This window comes from Coptis chinensis, chromosome 3 (assembly GCF_015680905.1).
Source record: "Coptis chinensis isolate HL-2020 chromosome 3, ASM1568090v1, whole genome shotgun sequence".
Lineage (NCBI taxonomy): Eukaryota > Viridiplantae > Streptophyta > Magnoliopsida > Ranunculales > Ranunculaceae > Coptis > Coptis chinensis.
Window position 1 is genome coordinate 75,318,391 of NC_141458.1, and position 23,605 is coordinate 75,341,995.

The window sequence follows — 23,605 nt, forward strand, 5'->3', positions numbered from 1 at the left end:
GCCTACATCCACAAAGAATCAATCCTTTAATAAGTATGAGGAAGGGAGATAACAATCACTCCTCAAGTCTCACTCTTACTAGATCTCTCTTTTTCTTTACAAGATATGTCTCTTTGTAAATGTTTACTCTCAATTTTGGCTTGCCTCTCAAAATTGGGTTTCTCTCTTGTGTGTTTCTATCTCTTGTTCTTTCAACCCTAAACAATGTTGTTTATATAGTATACAAAGTTTTATGGTCTAAATTTCTATTTTGCCGAAATATCAGCAAAAAATCAAGCTCCTCATCTTCTTCCTCATACTCTTATGGTGAGGGATAAAGCCCAACAATCTCCCCTTCTCGAGCCATGAGGGGTGATACCTCAACTCCCGAATCAACAGGAGTGTGCCACCAATCCGGTGGTGGCACAACAAGCCTCAAACCTTACCCTTCGGTAACACCTTGGTCATCATGTCCAATCCATTCTTATCGGTATAGATCTTTTCTATGCACAATTGCTTCTCATCGATAACTTCTCTAATCCAAAGATATAACACACATTTATGTATTTGGATCTAGAATGAAAACTCAGATTCTTGTTTAAGTGGATGACACTTTGACTGTCACACAAAACCACAAATTGTTTATGCTTTAGCCCTAGTTTATTGAAGAATCTCTCCATCCATAATATCTCTTTGCAACACTCAGTGGCTGCAATATACTCGGCTTCTGTAGTGGAGAGGGCAGCATATTTTTGCAATTTAGATTGCCAAGAAATTGCCTCCCCTGCAAATGTAAACAGATAACCGGAAGTGAACTTCATCGAGTCGACATCACCTGCCATGTCTGCATCTGTATAGCCTTCAAGTAAGGTCTTACTTCCACCAAAACACAAACACGCCTTGGAAATGCCCTTGAGATATCTCAATATCTACTTAACACCTTCCCAATGTTCTTTACCTAGATTAGACAGAAATCGGCTTAAAACACCAATGGTGAAAGTAATATCCGGTCTTGTACACACCATTGCATACATCAAACTGCCCACTGCAGATGCATAAGGAGTCTTTTGCATTTCTTTTCTTCTCATGCTCACCCTTATTAGGACACTTAGCTTTGGTCATGCGGAATTGGCCACCAAGCAGACAACTGACTGGCTTCGCTTGATCCATGTTGAATCTCTTCAACACCTTTTCAATGTAGCTTTCTTGAGAAAGCCACAATTTCCCACTCTTTCTGTCACGAGTGATCCGCATCCTAAGATTCTGCTTTGCTTGACCCAAATCCTTCATCTCAAAGGACTTACTCAAGTCTTTCTTCAGCTTGGATATCTTGTTGATGTTCTGGCCAACTATCAACATATTATCCACATACAACAAGAGCACTATGTACTCCTCATATGGAAATTTCTAAACAAACATACAATGAGTAGAAGCAAACTTCTTGTATCCATGCTTCATCATGAAGGACTCAAACTTCATATACCATTGTCTCGGTACCTGTTTCAACCCATACAAACTCTTTCTCAGCTTGCATACCAGATGCTCTTTGCCTTGGACCTCAAAACCCTCTGGCTGGTCCATGTAGACATCTTCCCCAAGATCACCATGAAGAAAAGTTGTCTTGACATCTAGTTGCTCAACCTCTAGGTTCATATTTGCGGCCAAACCCAATGCTACTCTGATTGAAGTCATCTTAAGAACTGGAGGGAAAATTTCATCAAAGTCAATACCTTTTCTCTGACCGAATCCCTTCATAACAAGGCGAGCTTTGTGCCTTGGATGTAGATTATTCTCCTCATGCTTGACTTTGAAGATCCACTTATTTTTGAGAACTTTTCTTCCTTTCAGTTTCTCAACTAAGTCATAAGTGTGATTCTTATGCAAAGAACCCATCTCATCTTGCATGACCTTCAACCACTTCTCCTTGTCTGTACCTTCAAGAGCCTCTTGATAGTACATAGGTTCTCCACCATCAGATAGTAAAACATACGTATGTGGTGGGTACCTAGTTGAAGCTTGTCTTTCTCTTTCGGATCTCCTTACCCTATCTTCTTGTGGCTCAGGAGGATGCACTTCTTCTTTCTCAGGTGGTAGTTCATGCACTTCATCTGCATCTTGTATATCAATAGGTTCAATCCCATCATGTACAATAGGATCATTATCATGAGCATCAAACCCATGGTTTTCTGCATTCTCAATGCCATCTTCCGCTTGTTCCACTGCCGGAACTTCTGGTTCTAAGTCAACGAGGTCATAAACAAAAGCTTTTAGCTTCTCACCATTCTCAAAGTCCTCTATTGTCTAATCTTCTAAGAACACAACATTTCGACTTCGGATTACCTTCTTGTTAATCGGATCATAAAGCTTGTAACCAAACTTCTCATCCCCATAACCAAGAAAAATGCATTGCTTGGCTTTGTCATCAAGCTTAGACCTCTCATCCTTGGGAACATAAACAAATGCTCTTCACCCAAATACCCTCAAGTATCCATAATCAACATCTCTGCCTGACCATACTCTCTCTGGATAATCACTATTCAGAGACTTCGAAGGGGATATGTTGATCACCTGTACAATTGTGCGCATTGCTTCTACCCAGTAACTCTTTGGTAACTTGGAATGAGATAACATTTATCTCATCATCTCTACAATTATACAGTTCATCCTCTCGGCTATACCATTATGCTGCGATGTCTTGGGTACTGTCTGCTCATGATGAATCTCATGACTCTTACAGTATTTGTCAAACAACCCAATATACTCTCCACCATTATCTAAGAGGATACACTGGTTTCAAAGGCTTTCCGGTCTCTCTTTCCACCATATTATGGAAAGTCTTGAACACACCGAGAAGCTCACCCTTGGTTTTCAAACCATATGCCCATACCTTCCTTGACGCATCATCAATGAAAGTGAAGAAGTACAAAGCTCCCCCGTGGGACTTCATTTTCATGGGACCACATAAATTTGTGTGCACTAGCTCAAAAACATTCTCCTTGTGGTGAGAGGGGAATCTTTGGAAAGACACCCTGTGTTACTTTCCAACCAAACAATGAGTACATTTATTTAAATGCGTACCTTTGATGTTTGACAACACTTTTTGCTTGGCAAGAACTTCCATGCCTTTCTCGCCCATATGACACAATCTCTTATGCCATAGTTCAGTGGAAACTTCTTCTTGTACTGTATTTAATTCTACTTTACACACACTAGCTTGTGTCTTGTAAAGTGAACAACTTTTCTTCCCTTTTGCTACCATAAAGGAACTTTTGCTTAGTTTCCATACCCCGTTACCAAACGAGCTTTGGAAGCCATCATCATCTAACTTCTCCGCAGAAATTAGTCTTAGTTGAAGATCGAGAACATGTCTTACATTCTTGAGCGTCAAGGTGTAGCCGGCACTAGTTTCCATATGAACATCACCGATCCCGGCCTGCAATCCTTGAGACTCCACTGTTACCTATCTTTACCTCACCAAAATCACTACAATTGTAGGTAGTGAAGAATCTCCTGTGTGGTGTGACGTGGTAGGACGCTCCGGTATCTACCACCCACTTTGTATCCTGACATGAGGTACTAACACAACACTCACCACAATCTGACACAATTCCCAATAGATCATCATCTAAAACTACTGCGGTAGTATCTCGACTTGTGCTTCCAGTCCATTTTACCAAGTCTTTATGTATACAATTATTCTTCTCATCCCTCTTGAATGCTCTACACTCATATCTGAAGTGGCCCTTGGTGGCATAATAGTAACAATGTCTCTTTGCCTTAGGAGTTCTAGATTCACCCCTAGATTTGCCTCTGCCATCACCTCTATATATAATGAGATGGTTTTCTGCTCTTAGCTCTCCCCCGCTTCTCGGTGACATAAATCTTTGAGTGAGGTGAGCTACCTCGTGAACCCATTCTTGTCTCCTCATTCAACAATGCCCCGGTAGACATCTCCATGGTAATGATTCCATTCTTAGCGGCTCCGCCAAGGGAAATATAATTGCTAAAGTCTGCCAACTATCGAGTATAGAATTCAATAGTAACAAAGTCTTGACTTCGTCACCTATATCAATCTTCATAAAATGCAGTTGATTGATGGTATTTTGAACTCCATTAAGATGCTAAGACATTGAAGAACCTTCTTTGTACTTCGTGTTAGCAAACTTCTTAATGAACAACACCTTGTTTCCGGCCGACTTCCTCTCATAGAGGTCTTTGAGTTTCTTCCACAAGCTAAAAGTGGTAGTCTCTTGGGATACATGGTGGAATACACTATCGTCAATCCATTGTCGAATGTACCTAATCACTTTTCTGTCAAACTTGCTCCACTAAACTACGGATATAGCTTCTGGCTTTGCTCCCCCATTCTCGATAGGCTGTGTCAAATCCTTGTAATATAGCAAGTCCTCCATCTTGACTTTCTAAATGGTGTAGTTTTCTCGGTTTAGACTCATCATGCGAGTATTTATAAAATGATCTATCTACAACAACTATTTAACCTCAAATTTCCTCTTAGGAATTTCGTCAAACACCTTTTGAGGGAGACTTGAAATAACAACCTTGCTTTGATACCACTTATTGGGGATATGATACAAATCAATCCCCTCAAGAATAGCTTGTAGACGAATCCTCTCCTATTCCAATTCACAAATCCAACCAAACTCTACAACCAACCAAAACCACAAACCTAGTCTATGGATAACAACAACCACAACCTAAGTCTATGGAGACAACAACCAATACTATCAAGCAATGAACAAAGCAAACTAGCAAAACAAGCCACAACACAAGATATACGTGGTTAGGCTTAATTTGTGCCTACATCCACAAAGAATCAATCCTTTAATAAGTATGATGAAGGAAGATAACAATCACTCCTCAAGTCTTTCACTCTTACTAGATCTCTCTTTTTCTTTACAAGATATGTCTATTTGTAAAGGTTTACTCTTAATTTTGGCTTGCCTCTCAAAATTGTGTTTCTCTCTTGTGTGTTCTCTCTGTTGTTCTTTCAACCCTAAACAATGTTGTTTATATAGTATACAAAGTTTCATGGTTGAAATTTCTGTTTTGCCGAAATATCGACAAAAAATCAAGCTCCTCATTTTCTTCCTCACACTCTCATGGTGAGGGATAAAGCCCAACGATGAACACTAAGCTTCGACAAGAAAAATCTGCAAACATATAAACATAGACGTATACACCAAGCTACTGAACAACACTGGCAGTTTGAAGATCGCCGATCAGCTAGGAAACATATAAACAACAACAATATTCTGAATAAAATCTTTTTTGAATTCAACCTTTCTTCATCACTTCGACTGGCTTTGGACACCGACTGCAAGTGGAAAAGTTGAATACCACATTCTGATTTGTATGCACTTCATCAGAGGCATTTCGTTTGAATGTAGAACTGTCGTAAGAAACAATTTACTAGTATGCATTGTAAAAGTGTTGTTAAGGATTAAGGAACATATTCAATAGTGAAAAAATCTCCAAGCTAGGAACATAATGTGTTCAAGCGGTGCGCTTCACATGAGATTTACAACCGTCACGTTCCTTGAAGTGTTCAAGCTGAATATTCTTCCAGTTTGCCGTGCATCATATATAGGTCTGCATAAATGGGTTGTCTGGTGATCACTTCTTCCATTGGGGCAATCGCTGAACAACAACCTATACCCATTTTTAATGCATATAGAGTTAGAACTGTAAAAGTTACAAGAATGCAGAATAGAGGTATGTTAGTGTTCGGAAGCTGTCCTTCTATGTATTACTTACAGGATAACCGCAACGGTCATACGTGAATTATACCAGATGCGAAATAATGTTTCCATGAGAAAATTTAAAATACAACCGTAGCATACCTTGCCAGAATTTTCCTTATTCCCCACAATAGTTTGACAAGCAAGTCTCCAGGATTGAGGTTTCTGTAAATTTAGAGCAAAGGCTCAAGTTGATCAACGATCAAATGGAAGCAACCTCGTTAGGGAGGCATGAAGAAGAACCTCAGTTGCCAGTTCGTATCAATAAAGTATTGGGAGGGGTACACCAAAAGAGGTGTAAGAAAAACATGATTTTGGACTTAATTCAAAAGCACGATAAGAATTTAAAGTTGAGGGTAGTGAACTTGCCTTCTTAAGATACTTCAGACCTTCAGTTCCGTACTTGTTTTTTGGTTCAAAAGATCCTTGCTATAAATAATCTGCATGCAGGTGCCGTGTTACAAATGATAAAACAAGTGAGAGATACTATTCTAATCATAGTGAACTTCAGGAAATAAAGACGAATATCAGGCAAGCTAAGTCTGGTACTACTCTGGTAAGGAAATATGTAGATAGGGATAACAGTCCAGTAAACTGCTCAATTTGGTCACAGGATTAGTTCATTTACAAAATAGAGAGCAATGCTTATACGTGCCACAACTTCCACCACCACCACAGTTCATCACTTTTCCCTGACAAATTATCAAAGATCCCTCTTAGTACTCCTACAATCCTCGTGTGGGGAAAAGCAAAAAGAAGAAAATTCAGTAAAAGCCTCCTTTAAAGATTGCATGTGAAAAATTCAAGCATAATTGTAAAACCCCAAATTTTGAAATTTGTTTAGGTCTTGGATTGAGTTGGGTTTTTACTTCCCATAGTGGGCCTATAGTGGATTAAGGCTTGGGAAATGATAGGACCCATGGGATTGTTATGGAAAGAGAACACGTTTGTTTTTCTCTCTCGAACTCTGTGTTAGTTTCTTCTTCTTCTTCTTGGGGTCATGAGTGTTCAATAAAACCACTAGCAGACTTTATTCTTGTTCTAATTTGAAAGGAGTGGGAAAATGTTATACCTCGAATTTCTAAACAATTAAAAACGTGAATATTTGAAATATAAATATCTTAAACATCACTATGTTCAATTGTCTAAAAATCTAGGCTATGACAGGGTGGATACAACACAAACCAAAACCGAAAACCCATATTATAAAGAACCAACTTAACAATAATAATCTCCAAAATTTCTTAACCATCACTTTATTAAAAGACTATCTTTCATCCAAAAATCATCAAAACTAAAACTCTAAGAATAAAAGGTCTTCAACATCGTATTCTCATGTTATGCTGAATATGAAACTACGTTATTACATACTTCCCAAAAAGATTAGACCTAATAAAAGAACTAATGGACTTCTCCATGAAAGAATCCAAATCAAATGTCGTGGTTCCACTGCCTTCCACCTATGTTCCCAAGAACACACCCACGTTGCCAAAACAAACTAAACATGGGTCAGCAAAATGAAAATTGCTGGTATGAGTAGACTAACAACATAAAAACATTGACATACTTTAATTATCCAAACAACCACTTTATATGTTCCCATAACTTAATCATTTTCAGCTTAGAAGACCGGTAGTTCCGTCATTTCAACCGGCATAGTTTTTTCCCAAGCAAGACTTTCATTATATTAACTCATTATAATAACTCATCTTAATTACTTAATAATTGAATTAAATCTTACTGATATCCACTTCGGTATAAGGGTAGGTCAGCGTCCCTGCACAAAATATTATTAAGTCCTATCCTCCTGTAAACGAAAGTTAGAAATTCTAAATAACATATGTAGATATCCTCAGTGGCGGAGCCAGGGGGGCCCAGGGTACGCACTGGCTCACCCCTCAACTTTTGGCAAAAAAAAAAAAAGTTTTACTATTTGAGTGTTTGGCATAAACTAAAAAGCGGTAACCAAAAAGGGACTCAACAATACAAAAGGCTAAATTCCATCGTACTTCTCACTTTCTCATGAGTCAGGACAAATTTAAGAATACCATCACTCAACAGTATTTGCTCAGAACTAAAAACCCAAACTCATAACCCACAAAAAGGCAAAAAAAACAAGCACATCACACACACCAAAACAAAAAACCCCAATACCCCAAGACAAACAACTAAACAAAAACCCCGATACCGTACTCGACTTTGACTCTTTGCCTCTTTATTCTAAAGTCTTCTAGGTAAGCCTAATATTATTAAATTTCTTGTCTTATTTTTTTATCTTTTCATGTTGATTCCTAAACCATGTTTTTTAATTTTTTGGTATTCTTTTTGTGAATTCATTAAACCACATATTTTTATTTAATTTTATTTTGTGAATATCATAATAATATTGATGGTTTATTTTAATTAGTGTAATTTCAATTCAGTTGATTAATGATTTATTTTAATTATTTAAACAGATATGTTAAAGTATTTGATGAAAGGAAAGTTGTTGCCCGCTCAACCTACTCAGCCACCTAATAACACAAATAATGTTGCTAGTGTTGAAGTAGGATCCTCCTCAAAGCGAAGTCACCAAGAAACTGAGGATGGTGGTGTTGAACAACCCACGTCAAAGAGGGTTCAACGTGAAGAACTTGACTTGTCTAGTCTTCAGGGAGACCCTGCACTGAGGAAAAAGATTTCAGATTATCATCTTAATGATCAAGACTCGGTGAGAAGAGAATATTTACTTAGGGGTCCTTGCCAGCCTAATCATGCTTTTCCTCCAAGAACAAGAGGCAAGAGAATCCGACGCTTTCAGAAAAAGTGGTATGAGGAGTTTAGTTGGTTGGAATATAGTATTCATGAGGATGTCGCATTTTGTCTATATTGTTCTCTCTTTAAACCTAATAAGGGGGCACAAGGAGGTGGGAATATTTTTTCTCACAGGGGGTTTACTAATTTGGAAAGGAAAACCAAATTAAAAGAGCACATTGGAGGACCAAATAGTGCTCATAATATTGCTTACAGGGCAACACAGGCTTTGTTAAATCAAGAGCATCATATCGAGACATTTCTTCACAGACAATTTGACCAAGTTCGAAGGGATTATCGAATACACCTAACTGCAATAACTGATTGCATTAGGTTTCTTTTGAGAGAAGGTTTAACTTTCCGTGGCCATGATGAATCAGATGAGTCGATCAATAAAGGTAATTTTCTTGAACTTATACGATTTATGAAAGATTATAACGAAGTCATTAAGAAAGTTCTTGATAATGCTTCTAAAAATTGGAAATTGACCTCACCTGATATCCAAAAAGATATTATGAATTCAGCTGCTGTGGAAACTACAAATGCTATTCTAAAAGATTATGGAAATTCATTGTTTGTTATTTTAGTTGATGAAGCACGTGATATATCAATTAAGGAGCAAATGACAGTTGTTTTGCGTTATGTCGACAAGAAAGGTTGTGTGATTGAGAGATTTTTTGGAGTTGTGCATGTTAAGGGAACTGGTGCTGTAACACTTAAAAAGGCAATCGATGAGTTATTCTCCAAGCATGGGTTGAGCATATCTAAACTGCGTGGACAAGTGTATGATGGGGCTAGGAATATGCAAGGTGATTTGAATGGCCTAAAAACACTTGTAATGAAGGAGAATGAGTCTGCATTTTATGTTCATTGTTTTGCTCATTAGGTTCAGTTATCCCTTGTATCAGTTGCAAAGAACCATGAGTCAATCGCTAACCTTTTTAGTATTCTCTCTAATGTGGTAAATACTGTTGGAGCATCATGTAAGCGACGGGATATGTTGCGCGATGCAATGAAGGCTAGAGTTGTTGCAGCGTTACAAGCGGAGAAATTTCAAGTGGCAAAGGGTTGAATCAAGAGACTAGTCTTAAACGATCTGGTGACAGTCAATGGGGTTCACACTATTATACACTTCTTGGCATGATAACCACTTATGGTTCAGTAGTTGATGTGCTTGATAACGTAGCGGAAAATGGTTCAAGCTCGGAACAAAGAGGTGAGGCTTACGGATTATTAGATTCAGTGCAGTCTTTTGAATTTATCTTCAATTTGCATTTGATGAAAGCGATACTAGGAATTAGCAATGATTTGTCAAAGGCTTTATAGCGTGAAGACCAAGACATTGTCAATGACATGGCTCTTGTTAAAATAACAAAGGTACGCTTATAGGCGATGAAAGATGATGGATGGGATAGTCTCCTGACTGAAGTTTCTTCACTATGTGCCAAACATGATGTGGTTGTTCCAAATATGGAAGAGAGGTATATGGCTCGAGGGAGGTCTCAACGAAAAGCAGAAGGAAACATCAATTTACATTACTATCGTGTTGGATTATTCTATCACTGTATTAATTTGCAACTTCAAGAGTTAAACGGCCAGTTTAATGAAGCAAACACGGAATTATTTCTTTGTATGGCATGTCTTGATCCTAGTGAATCATTTGTTTCTTTCGATAAGCAAAAGTTTATCCGTTTTGCTCGACTTTATCCCGATGATTTTTTAGAGATAGATCAGATGGAATTAGCGGATCAACTTGAGAATTATATCATTGATGTGCGTTCCGATACTAAGTTTGGTGCAGTAAATGGAATTAGTGGCCTAGCCAAAAAAATGGTTGAGACGAAGAAAGACATTGTGTACCCACTTGTTTATTTGTTGATTAAGTTGGCGTTGATTTTACCTGTTGGTACTGCCACTGTGGAGAGGGCATTTTCTGCTATGAATATCATAAAGAATCGTCTACGCAATCGGATGGCAGATGAATGGTTGAATGATTGTTTAATAACATACATTGAAAAAGATATTTTTGAAAGCATCGATACCGAGTTGATCTTACAACGCTTCCAGAAGATGACGAAAAAAAAGGCTGCCGAGGACAACTATGAACAAGTACTTGTTTAGATTTGATTAGTTTTATTTCTAATACATTAATATATATATATATATATATATTTTTTTGTATGCTTGGTTTTTGTCTGGCTGGCTCACCCTCACTTACTTTCCTGGCTCCACCAATGGATATCCTATAAGTATTCAAATGCAAGTCCAAGCACACCCGCACAATTAAATCAATTTCTCTTATTAATTAATCAATTACTTTTCTTATACACCCACCTTTTAGTACCTATGTACCTTAGGTCATTCCCGCCACATTCAATGAATACCCGGGTCATTCATGGCACAGTCAATGAATACCCAGTTATAACGCTAACGGGCCATTTATGGCACATTCAATAAATGCCCACCTATCACATGACATCTTCAGTCATAAAATATCATTTCCAAAACTTGAGGCGTGGAGAGATTCTAAAAGGGTGTGGTAAATTTGTTGAGAACACTATTGAACTTTATTGCAAATATTATTTCAGAGAACGGAGGAGTATCTTGTTTCTTATATTATTGTTTACGCGTTATTAATATATCGATGTCTAAGTGTCATAGCGTCGTATATCATGAAAGACTGATATATCACATAGTAGTTAATACACGTACACACGTATATATATATAAAGTCTTAGCCTAAAGCCAAACGCGCTTATAGCCCTAGACCTATCCCAACAGATCCTAACCCAGTTAACCAAAACCAAGGCCCAAAAGATCATAACCCAACCCACTTGGAAACATAAGACCAGCCCACATAAAAACATAAAACCGGCCCAAGAACAACTAATTGGTTCGGCCCAACAACTAATATAAAAACCGGCCCAAAACAAAAATAGATTTCGGCCCAACCAAACAAAACAGAAATTTCAGCCCAAGGCCCAACAGAGTCATCTTCCTCACCTCGCCATCTACTCTCCTCCACCGATCCGCCACCACCAACCTTTCTTCAACCACCACCATCAACCCACCGAAATTAACCCCTATCAAAACCCATACAACTTTAATAAAAACAAAAACCTCAATTCATTACTTAAAAAATCCTTCATCAAAACTGGATCGATGTCTCGACCTCCATTAACGCCTGTTCCAAGCTTCAACCTCACACTCTCCAACAACCAATCAAACATCAACAACCAATAACCAACCAACAATTTAACATCACAACAAAAAGAGTCCAAATAACAAGAAAAATAATCAGAACGATTTCTTTGTTTAACTTAAGCTGCCATTAACGACCTGTTCCGAGCTCTGGCAGATTCAACCCAGAGTTTCAATTACTAAGCAAATAACTATACTAACATATAACCATATTTAATAATTAAACAAGACGAGAGAAAGATAGAATAAAGACAAAAAAAAAATAGATCAAAACTGTATCAAAATACAATATGAGCACAGACCATTTTCCACCATCGTGAAATCAACAAATAACGAGAATTTTTATATAAAAGAAATTCATAAAATATCTACTCACTCGTGATACGCTCCTGTTATCCGCTAATATCAGCTATCAATAAATCTCCAGCAAGAAACCTATCTTCTCCTCTATGTGAAAAACTCTCTTTTTTCCTCTCTGTGTTCCAAAAAAACTCTCCATGTGAGCTCCTTTTTATTTTGAAAACCCCCCGAAAAAGGAAGCAATGTTTATCTCTTAACCTATAGGGTTTTCTATCCTTAACTAATATCAATCATATTTTTTGTTTTATATATTATTATTATTTTTTTATTATGGTATTAGAAAAAATAAAAGAAATAAACGGGGTGTTATAGAAAATTCGAAATACAAATTAGATTCGTCACATGTTAGTAAAAAGGGCATGTCTTTCGTTACATAACTCGCTTTTGTATGTGGTTTGGTGCGTTGGAAAGAAGATTCTCGTATCTTTCAAATGATATATGGTTTAGTAGTAGGTTCATGGTAAGAGGCATCAGAAATTCAGTTCGTTGGAGGGTTTAAAATATGGACGATAATTGAGGAGTTTTGGAGGAAGTTATAAGAATTTTTTTAGGTCATTGGAGACACTAAAATATATGGTTTTGCTGATGACAGAATGAATATATTGCTGATTTAGAGCTACTAGCTAAGGTGGAGGAAGAACCAATCATCACAGATGGGTTGATGAAACCCAATACCGAGTACCGAGAGGTTTAAGTTATGTCGGCGAGAAGGCAAGTACATCTACATGCTTTTCTTTTTATTTCAAATAAATTGATAATAAGTATGGTGGTTTTGAAGTCATTCTGAATATAATATTGTGTTTGATTATTTTTAGTATCTTGTTAGTGATTGTTGTTTTGAATTAGAAGTTGACACTACAACAAAAAGACTCAATTGCAACGCCATATGGTGTCGCTACAAGTACGAAAAAGCGCTGCCAATGATCGATGGCAACGTCAATGTGGGCGTCGCAAAGGCGCTGCAAAAAATTGGGTCACAAAAACTAAATTAAGACGCAACAATTGGCGTCGCAAAAGCTTGAAGGTTATTGCAATGCCTTGTGCCATTGCTATTACTTTATTAGCATTGCTAAAGTATTTTCCCAAACTAAAATAATTTTTAAAATATTTAAACTATTTGCAGCGATTGGCGTTGCAAAAGGGTTACTTTTAGTTGCACCCTCTGGCGTCACAAAAGAAGCAAAGCATTAGCTGCAGGTTTTTGTCGCAAAAGGTTTAAACCATTAGCTGCACCAAGGGCGTTGCCAAAAGTGTGTTTTTAGCTGCCCCCTGCTGGTGGTTTTAGCCGCACCAAATGTGTTGGTAATTGTTTAAACACATTTGCAGCACCCTAATTCTTTTACAACGAGCTCGGCGTTGCAAATGGGTTTACTCATATATATAATAGGTATTATGCATTATTTTGAATCATTTCAATTTATATAAACCTGCCCAATACAATTTATGATTAAACTAATTAAAAACACCAATCAGATGTATTCATTCACAATAAATTATAGCAAAATATATTTCATTAATTAAGATCATCCAAAAACATTATTTGAGCATCCATACAATTAGTCTCTACCAATATACTGAATTACAAAATCTTTAAAGCCATAAACTAAATAAGATTAGTTCTTCAAAAAATAAGATTTTGGCAAAATTCCCATAATCTGCCGATTCGAACAACATCCACCCAAGTTTTCTTTATCAATATACCGCCAACCAATCGGCCAATTTGGTACAAACAACAAATTGGAAAATAAAAGAGACATTAGTAGTATACTTATCCAAATTAAAAGAAGATTGAAGCAAAAATGCAAGTAAGCAATGCATGTGAAATATTTTTACGTTGTCAAACTAGGGTCCCATTAACAACATAGAGATGCGTCACGCTTACGTGGTCAAACTAGGGTCCCATCAACAACATAGAGATGCGTCACGCAAAGGAAGTCAGATTATTCCTGGAACGAACCAACTCAATAGGGAAGGGAAGGCTAAAAAAAAGGTGAAGATCCTCTAGATTGATATTTAGTTCCAGATCCCAAGTTGACTACCCCTCTCCTTGCTGGCTCCCTTAAGCCCGAGTATCTCTAGCATTAATATCTTTAACAAAATCAGGGAAAGACAACTACTACAAGAGATCAATAGCTAAAATTCCTCTGGTTACTAGCTAATGAGCTGTTTCGTTCCCTTCTACGAAAATCTGCAACAAAAGAGAATGCATCTAACAATTTGTGAAGACAGTTGTATAGTAAATATCATTAGCTAGTCTGACAAAAGAGAATGCATCAGTACCTAGTCTGAAACTAGCTCTGAATGACTTGGACAAGGGATGGTACAAGGTCGTGTACAGAAAGCTGAGCATATGTAGGTCTAGAAGGGCGGCCAGGCAATCAAAATCATTGATCATTCCTTAAGGAAATATCATTCGTTAGGGATGCATGACATAGCTCTGAAACTAGCATCTGATAGTTAAACTGGTGCACTGCCCTGCCTCTAGGCTTTACTCTCTTTAGAGCTGCTAGACCTGAAACTAGCTTAGTAAATATCATTAGCTAGGTTGAAACTAGCTCTGAATGATCGGTCATTCCTTAAGGAAATATCATTTGTTAAGGATGCATGACATAGCTCTGAAACTAGCATCTGACAGTTAAACTAGTGCACTGCCCTGCCTTTAGGCTTTACTATCTTTAGAGCAGCTAGACCTATAAGCATTTCATAAAGAGTCACTATCTCTCGATACTGCTTATGCCAGAGGACTGCTCACATGTATCATGTATGGAGAAGTATTCTTTTATTCAGGGAACCAATGATAACATACTCTTAGATTTTCAAGAAAGAGTATTCCTTGATATTAGCTTTTCAAGAAATAACATAAAGTCGGCCATTTCATTTCATTGCCTTTACATAATTCACTGTGTATGTGTGCATGAGGAATGCACTAAGCTACTTGCTAGCATTCCATATTAAAAAAAATTATGTAAACAAAGTCACCCAAACAGAAAATGTACTCTGATGGCTAATCCACAGAGTCATATATAAACTGAACATAATCTAGATCCTAGTAAACTGCAGCGCTTGACTGAATATGTGTTTCACCTTGAGCATTGATCTCAACTCTTGGAGTTCTAGTAGTATGGGGTTGTTTACGTCGATTTTGGTGTTAAGATGTGAGTGAAGAAAGCTTAGATTTGAGCAAAACTATGATATCTGTACCCAACTTTATAAATACATGGTTTGGATTATAGAGTGACGTAATAAGGTTTCATACCATTTGATTCTTCCTGTGTGATGTCTTTTATTTACTAAATTTGGTCTATTGAACTGCTCAACTAATGCTCAATGGACAGAGATGCTCAGAATGGCATTGACATTGACATTGAATACTTTTTATATAGTCCTGCTGTTTTACACCCTATAATTAGTGTGTGATCAGCTAGTGTGCATTTTTCGCAAAAGAAAAATAATAGCAATGCAAAATCATGAAGAGCGAGTCTGTATGAATAAGCAAGACCTATATGTTCTTGTGGTGAGACAAAAACTGTACGGTCCAAGCACTAGTTCATTTTTTAACCGATACAATGAAACTGACTGATACAATGAAACTGAAGCAACATACTAATCCAAGTATAAAACCATATCTAGGCAAGGTAAAATAAACTCCTCTAAACAAAAGAAACAAACATTCAATCCATGTACGTATATAATTTCATAAAGGCTTGTATATAGTGCTCATTAAGCCTGCAAAACAAATAAAAGAAACCAAGTTCTACCAATCCAAATAAGTCTCAAGAGACAAAACATCATGCAACTGATTATAAGTTTTCTCTTAAGTTTAGAAACTTAGTTTTGTAATATCGCTAAAGAAAGGCTGCCACAAGCCTCCACCAACCTCGAATGTTCGAAAAGCTTTACTGGAACTTATTTGGTGAGTTATTCCAAAGACAGGGAATGCCTAGATTGGGTCTTGTTCAGTTAAGATCTTCCTTAGAGAAATATCAGACCTTGCCTCTAGATAATCTACAACTACTAAAAAAAAACTCGAGACCTTTCTTAAATATAGCTATCAATTGTTCAAAACTACTAAAATTGCATTATAGCAAACAAAAGTTCAATTTTAATCTAAAAAAAATACAAGTTAGAGAACATGAAAAGGCTACCTGAAATAAGTTTACAGCTTCAACCTATTTTCCTTGTTGTGAGTGTTTAAGTTGAGGACCTGAACCAAGTTTTCAAACACACTCTATTACATTACCGTCACTCTATTACATTAATTTGCAAATATCAAGGAATCAACAAAATTAGCCAAAATAAAATAAGACATATAAGGTTCTTACTTGTACCCAAAATCACACGCACACGTCATAAACAAGGCACCACTTACAATCGCTGAAATCGTACAAACCTTAATTGGCCTAGTTGTGCTTAATTCATGTACGTTAAGGACTTTTCTTCAAGAAAAAGTGAAGGAAAGATTCATACCATACTTTTCTACTTTCAGCAGCACTTTTCTATTTGTGCGATATCCAGATCCAAAAATTGACTCAATATTTTAAAAGTCGGTCATTTTTTTTAATATCATTTTAGCAATAGGGCCATGGTTGGGAAACTAAGGTCTCCTTTCAATATGCTCTAGCAAAAGAGAACCATATATAAAAGCTGACTCAAGCATGGAATGAGCCACCACTCTTCTTCTTTGATATCATCCAAATAAACTTTGCATGTATAGTCATGCAATTTGATTTTTAACTAATAATACCAATATTTTTACAATAGTATGGCATGGTTCATATATTACATAACAAGAATATTAAAAGGCAACGCTATTCCCATAGAAAGATTGATATTGGAATAGAATACATGCCAAAATTCTTTCAAATTGAAATATAAGATTTGTTCTTTATATCACAAATCAAAAACCAAAACAAAATACCCAAAATCAAAAGCAAAGCAATATATCTTACCCATTGTAGAGAACTCCAATTCGAGTAGTTCTACCTGGCTCCACAAATCACTGCAAAGAACACCAAAATCCCACTTTAAAGCTAAAACAATCAATCAAGACTTAAAAAACCGATTTCAACTAGGGCAGGGAACAAAAAAATGAAGCTTTTTATTTTTTTTGTAGCTTCAATGACTTTTCAATTCTTCTCACCTCAGTAAAGTCAGAAATAGTGGAGGTTGAGGGTGGAGGAGAGATAAACTTTGAAGATGTGGAGAGAAAGAGGATGAGTTTTGGAGATGCAAGAAAGAAGTTTTGGTTTAGATGGAGAGAGACGACAATCTAAGGTTTTAATTTGTTTATTCTTTCTGATTTTGTTATTTTATTTTATGGTATTTCTAATTTTGTTATGACTTGCAGCGGGAACATGAAAACTGGAGCGCGAAAAATATTTGCAGCCAAAAAGAATACATCCGCCCAAATCAAAGCCCATTGGCAACACGAGAATGTCCCAACAAGGGCATACATATAGTCTATCCCGGAATTACCAGTGACGGCAAGGGGGTTGCAATAGATATTTAATCTATAGCAGCACCACACTCGTTACCAACAATAAACATTTTTAATTTAATTATTTTTCTTATTTTTCATAAATTTAAGCTAACACTTTTGCAACGCTCAAGGCGTCGCTCTAGGTATTTCCCAAAATGAAAATTCTATTAAGACGGATGACCTTTAGCAACACTACACGGTGTTGTTAAAGATGACTTGTTGCAACAAATTTTAGGCGTGGCGAAAGAGTGCGTTACAACATACCCTTTTTGTTGTAATGTGATATTATTAATATTCGAATCGTAATAGATTGAACGTATGAGTAAGTTAATTATTATGTGATGCTTGACTGTTGAGTTTGAGATGTCGAGTTGTTATGTTGGATTTCGACTTTGATTAGTCAGTCTTATTTGTGGTTAGCTATTTCATCTGATGTTATTGATGGTTAGATTATTATGTTTGATGCAAATATATTTACACGGCAGTAATTAGCCTCTAAATATTTTGTAATATATGTCATGTTTAAGAATATGGAATATGGTTGGCTTACTGATTTGTTTTAACTGGATGTTAGGTTCGTCTATTATATGAAGTGCTATGAAATATAAAGTTTTTATTATACTATATTGTGTAACTCTTTTTATTTGGATGTAAAATATTAGTTTGTAGGTGATACTTGCTAGGCGCATGGTTTTTACACCCTTACAGATTTTTGCTGGTGTTTGATTCTTGACCACGTGGAGAGAGAAGTTGGGATATTATTCGGGTTAGAACTTGGACAATTTGTTTTTGTTTTATATTTGCTAATTATCACCCGTATTTGACTTATTGTAATGGTTTTATTTTGTAAACCGGTTACTTAACTACTCTGGCACTTGTCGAGACGGTTAAGTAGCTAGGTTTTCTGACTCATTATATCTTGGGCTGGTTAGCTAGGATATAGTGGGTTTGGGGCGTTACACAGTGGTATCAGAGCATTAGGTTCAAGTGTCCTCACGGGCAAGGTACCTCTAAAAAGTTTTCAAAACCACGATTAGGATTCATTTTGAGGTGTACTGGCTAAGTGAGGGGCGCTTGTTTAATGTTTAGAATGTTTGTTTGAATGTCTTTGGACACGTGTTTGCATATAAATTTTTTTGTCATGCTCGTGTTTTAAATTGGATTTTGATAGGTGTTGTTTCCAACTTAGGCTTGGTGAAATGAGTGTCTCTTTGAATTGTTATTGTATGTAGGTTATGATAAATTCATGCCTTGTTGATTTGTCATAAAGAAATGGTTTGTTTTCTGTCGAGTGATTAAAATGCTTTATTGTTTTGCCGAGTGAATTAGTGTTTTGAAAAAGAATTTGGTAGTATATATTGTAATGTGAATGATGACTATAGTGGTTGAACTGTGTTTGTGTATTGTTGTGCATGGAATCCCAGACGGTTCATAACGATTGTTTTTGAGATATTGATTCTCATGTTAGTCATTTGTGAAATTAGAACTTGATTGAAGAGTATATTTGTTTTTTTTTTTGTGTTAGTCATTTGTGAAATTAGAACTTGATTGAAGAGTATATTTGTTTTTGGGTGAATGTTTTATACTTTTTGTTATTGTGGTGAATTTGATTGTAGTGGATATTTGGTATTAGTTTTATTGATGTGTTGTTGGGTGTAATACAAATTGTATGACAATTGATAAAATAATGGATTTGGGTTCCCTTGGTTATATGTGAATATATGATAAATTAAATGATGATATGGTGATTATATATGATTGGTGGTTAGTGGGAGGTATGTGTATGCGCCTTTGGGGCCCATACCTCTCAACTTTTAGGGGGAAGATGACCGCTTGTGAGGTCATAGGGCGCAAGTGACCCTGAAAGTTTTGTAATTGTTATGGGGGGGGGGGCTTTGGGGCCGTACCTCTCAACTTTCAAGGGGGAAGATGACCGCTTGTGCATAAGTGACCCTTGAAAACTTTGTAATATTTCCAGGAGGGTGTATATTATTTTTTACCACTTGCCGAGGCCATAGTATATTGGTTTGATATGGATGTTGACAATATGTGTGACTGATCAAATATATATAATTTTGTGGTTAGTCAGGAGGAAGATCCGTCACTTGTGAGTGAGGTCTTTGTGTTTGTCCTTTTGAATAAGAGGGAGTCTTACAGCTTGTGAGGCCTTCGTTGGAAGGAGTTTACCACAAGTGAGGTCCTACGGGGACGGTACCTCTTGTGAAAGATTATTAAGTTATTACTTTATTAATGTTGTAAAAGATTTTTTTTTACTTGAAAAATTATTGTTTCGGAATTATATTTTATTAGATACTCTCCAATTTCAGTATGTTGTTTTGAAAATTCTATAGTTACATTTTATTTTATTATGTACTTACGTCATTATTTCTTTTTGATGTGGTTGTACTTGCCATATAGTGTTATGAACTATGTGTATGTAATGTCTGTGATATCATTGGTTATCTTCTACATAAAACTTGAACAACATGTATGATGGAACCTCATATATGGTTGATTCTTACACGTGATTAAGAGGGGAAGGAGAAATTAGAGATCAAACACTGGGCCAGTGAAAATGAGATTGATTTTTGTGATTGTTAGTTCGTTGGTGGTTGGAATTAAACTTTTCTTAAAAGATTGACCCGAGGAGTTTTGTTTCATTCAATTTCGAGGTGAATTTTCACTTTTGAATTCAAGTTAATATAATTTGTGATTATAGATGATTATGCGATTCATTGGTGGTAAAAGCGACTATTGGGTAATCTAGTGGAGAATCGTGGAGTTGCTATGATTGGGCTAATACAGGTTAATATTTTAGTTTACATATTTGGTTTTGGCTTTGGATATCTAATGTGAACTTTAAAGTTGGAGACTTCAATTGTTCTTATTGTTACCTGAGCTTTTTACGATTGTGGTTGCCTTGTTGATTCCTTTCAAAGTAATTTTGAGCTTTGGGAAGCGCTTGTCGATAATGTATGCATCTTTTGTATATTGAGGTATGATATGGTTTTCTTAGTTCAAAGTTTTAGGAGTTCCTGTTACAGTTTGCCCCCGATTTGATTATACACCATCTAAAAGACTTTGTGGTGAAATAGAATTGAAAGTATGTTAACTAGTTGGGTGACACGACTCCTCACAAAGGACTTTGTGGTAATTGATTTGGTCTTGGGCAGCAACTTTAGAATGGGTTGAACTTTAGTGAAAGAATTGATAAGTGAAGCTTTGTCTAATTTGATTTTGTGGTGAATTTCAGATTATGGGTTAAAATTACCATGTTGATTTGGATTGAACATAATGTCATCTAGTGATTATGACTGATTGTGAATTCCGTTGGTGATTGAAGGTAATGGATAATCTAGCAGGGACTCATGGGATGGTTTTAGTTGAGGATGGTTTGGGTTACTATCAATTAATCTCTTAATTTTCATATTTGGAGTCGGTTATCATATGTAATTTTAAAGTTAGAGACTACTACTCTTATAGACCATTGGTACTTTTGTAATTAGCATTGTTCTATTCGCACAATTCTTGTGCTTTGGAGAACGCTTGTCCATAATACATGCATCTTTTGTCTATCGAGATATGATACGGTTTTCTTAGTACGTAGTTTTAAGCGTTCTTATTGAAGCCGGTCTAGGGATTTTATTATGTATGGACTATCTAAAGGAATTTGTGGTCAAATAGCATTGAGTGTATATTAGCAAAGTCGGTAAAACCTTTGGGTGATGATACCAGAGGTCTGGGGATCGAACCCCGCCAACATCAAAGAGTTACTGATCTCATTTAAAACAGGCTTGCCAAAAAAAAAAAAATACTGAACTAGTTGGGTAGCGTGACTCCTCTCACAGAAGTGATTATGGTGATTTGTTTGGTTTTGGGTAGCAACTTTGGAATGTGTTTAGTAAGGTGTCTTATCTCTCTTCTTTTGTCGTAGGTTGTGATATTTACTTTGCCAAGTCTTGTGGATCAATTGAATTTCGAGGACGATTTTTTTTTTAAGGTAGGAAGAATGTAAAACCCCAAATTTTGAAATTTGTTTAGGTCTTGGGTTGAGTTGGGCTTTTACTTCCCATAGTGGGCCTATAGTGGATTAAGGCTTGGCAAATGATAGGACCCATGGGATTGTGCTAGAAAGAGAACACACATTTGTTTTTCTCTCTCTCGAACTCTCTATTAGTTTCTATCTCTTTTGCGAAGACCCAATTGGATAAGAACAATAGGGAGAAAACAGATAAGGCTCAACCACTTCTTCTTCTTCTTCTTCTTGGGGTCATGGGTGTTCAATAAAGCCACCAGCAGACTTTACACTTGTTCTAATTTGAAGGAGTGGGGAAATTCGAAATACAAATCAGATTCGTCACATGTTAGTAAAAAGGGCATGTCTTTCGTTACATAACTCGCTTTTGTATGTGGTTTGGTGCATTGGAAAGAAGATTCTCGTAGCTTTCAAATGATATATGGTTTAGTAGTAGGTTCATGGTAAGATGCGTCCGAAATTCAGTTCGTTGGAGGGTTTGAAACATTGACGACAACTAACGAGTTTTGGAGGAAGTTAGAGGAATTTGTTCAGGTCATTGGAGACACTAAAACATATGGTTTTGCTGATGACAGAATGAATATATTGTTGATTTGGAGCTACTAGCTAAGGTGGAGGAAGAACCAATCATCACATATGGGTTGATGAAACCCAATACCGAGTACCGAGAGGTTTAAGTTATGTCGGCGAGGAGGCAAGTACATCTACATGCTTTTCTTTTTATTTCAAATAAATTGATAATAAGTATGGTGGTTTTGAAGTCACTTTGAATATTGTGTTTGATTATTTTTAGTATCTTGTTAGTGATTGTTGTTTTGAATTAGAAGTTGATACTATTAATATTCGAATCGTAATAGGTTGAATGTATGACTAAATTAATTATTATGTGATGCTTGATTATTGAGTTTGAGATGTCGAGTTGTTATGTTGGATTTCGACTTTGATTAGTTAATCTTATTTGTGGCTAGCTATTTCATCTGATGTTATTGATGGCTAGATTATTATGTATGATGCAAATATATTTACACGGTAGTAATTACCTGCTAAATATTTTGTAATATATGTCATGTCTAAGAATATTAAATATGGTTGGCTTACTGATTTGTTTTAACTGGATGTTAGGTTTGTCTATTATATGAAGTGCTATGAAATATAATTTTTTTATTATACTATGTTGTGTAACTCTTTTTATTTGGATGTAAAAGATTAGTTTGTAGGTGATACTTGCTGGGTGCGTGGTTTTTACGCCCTTACATATTTTTGCAGGTGTTTGATTCTTGACCACATGGAGAAAGTAGTTGGGATATTATTCGGGTTAAAACTTGGACACTTTGATTTTGTTTTATATTTGCTAATTATCACCTGTATTTGACTTATTGTAATGGTTTCATTTTATAAAGATTTGGAATGAGCGAATGGGTCAGACATTTGCTTGCATCCATTGTGGAACCTTCTTCCGAGAGTTTGATAAGGCCCAAAAGCATGTTTCAAAAGATCATCCAGCCTTGGTAAAACAATTCTCAAAAGGAAAGTAGATGGAATGAGAGATACTTCTAGTAATGGTGTACTTTGAATAGATTTGGTGTTAGGCTTGAGGCCAAATAACTTGTGTTTTTGTCGAACCTCCTTCTAATGACTATACTCTTAGGGAAGGTATGTATGAGGATGATGCCTCAGGAACTCATATGTAACAAGTTGATTATCAAAAAAATAGGTGGGGTCAGTTTTAACCCTAGCTTAACTTTTTTTTTTTTTAAAAAAAATGGACTTAATAAGATATATCATTTCTACAGACACGAAAGACCAAACTTGCAACTTAATTTCCTTAATTTTTGTTTTAGTGGAAAAGACAAACTATGGCGCATCCTAGCCAATTTATTTCTCATCATTAGATATTGGATATTATGAACTCTAAAGAGACATTAGATTTACTTTTTAACAGACTCGGTTGACCCAACCTTTGATAACATGCATGCATCATCGAGCAAATGTATGTTT

The 23,605-nt window shown here is 36.3% G+C and overlaps 2 protein-coding genes across 2 annotated transcripts; both read left to right on the plus strand.

Annotated features, from left to right (window-relative positions):
* The first annotated feature begins 8,196 nt into the window (after positions 1-8,196).
* Positions 8,197-9,603, plus strand: LOC147510817 (uncharacterized). The gene is made up of 3 exons (XM_086598256.1): positions 8,197-8,929; positions 9,119-9,366; positions 9,418-9,603. Exons 1-3 carry the CDS (start codon positions 8,197-8,199, stop codon positions 9,601-9,603), a joined length of 1,167 nt encoding a protein of 388 aa, XP_086454382.1.
* A 320-nt stretch (positions 9,604-9,923) lies between these two features.
* LOC147510818 (uncharacterized) lies at positions 9,924-12,786 on the plus strand. Its single transcript, XM_086598257.1, has 3 exons — positions 9,924-10,331; positions 10,416-10,640; positions 12,685-12,786. Exons 1-3 carry the CDS (start codon positions 9,924-9,926, stop codon positions 12,784-12,786), a joined length of 735 nt encoding a protein of 244 aa, XP_086454383.1.
* The last annotated feature ends 10,819 nt before the right edge of the window (positions 12,787-23,605 follow it).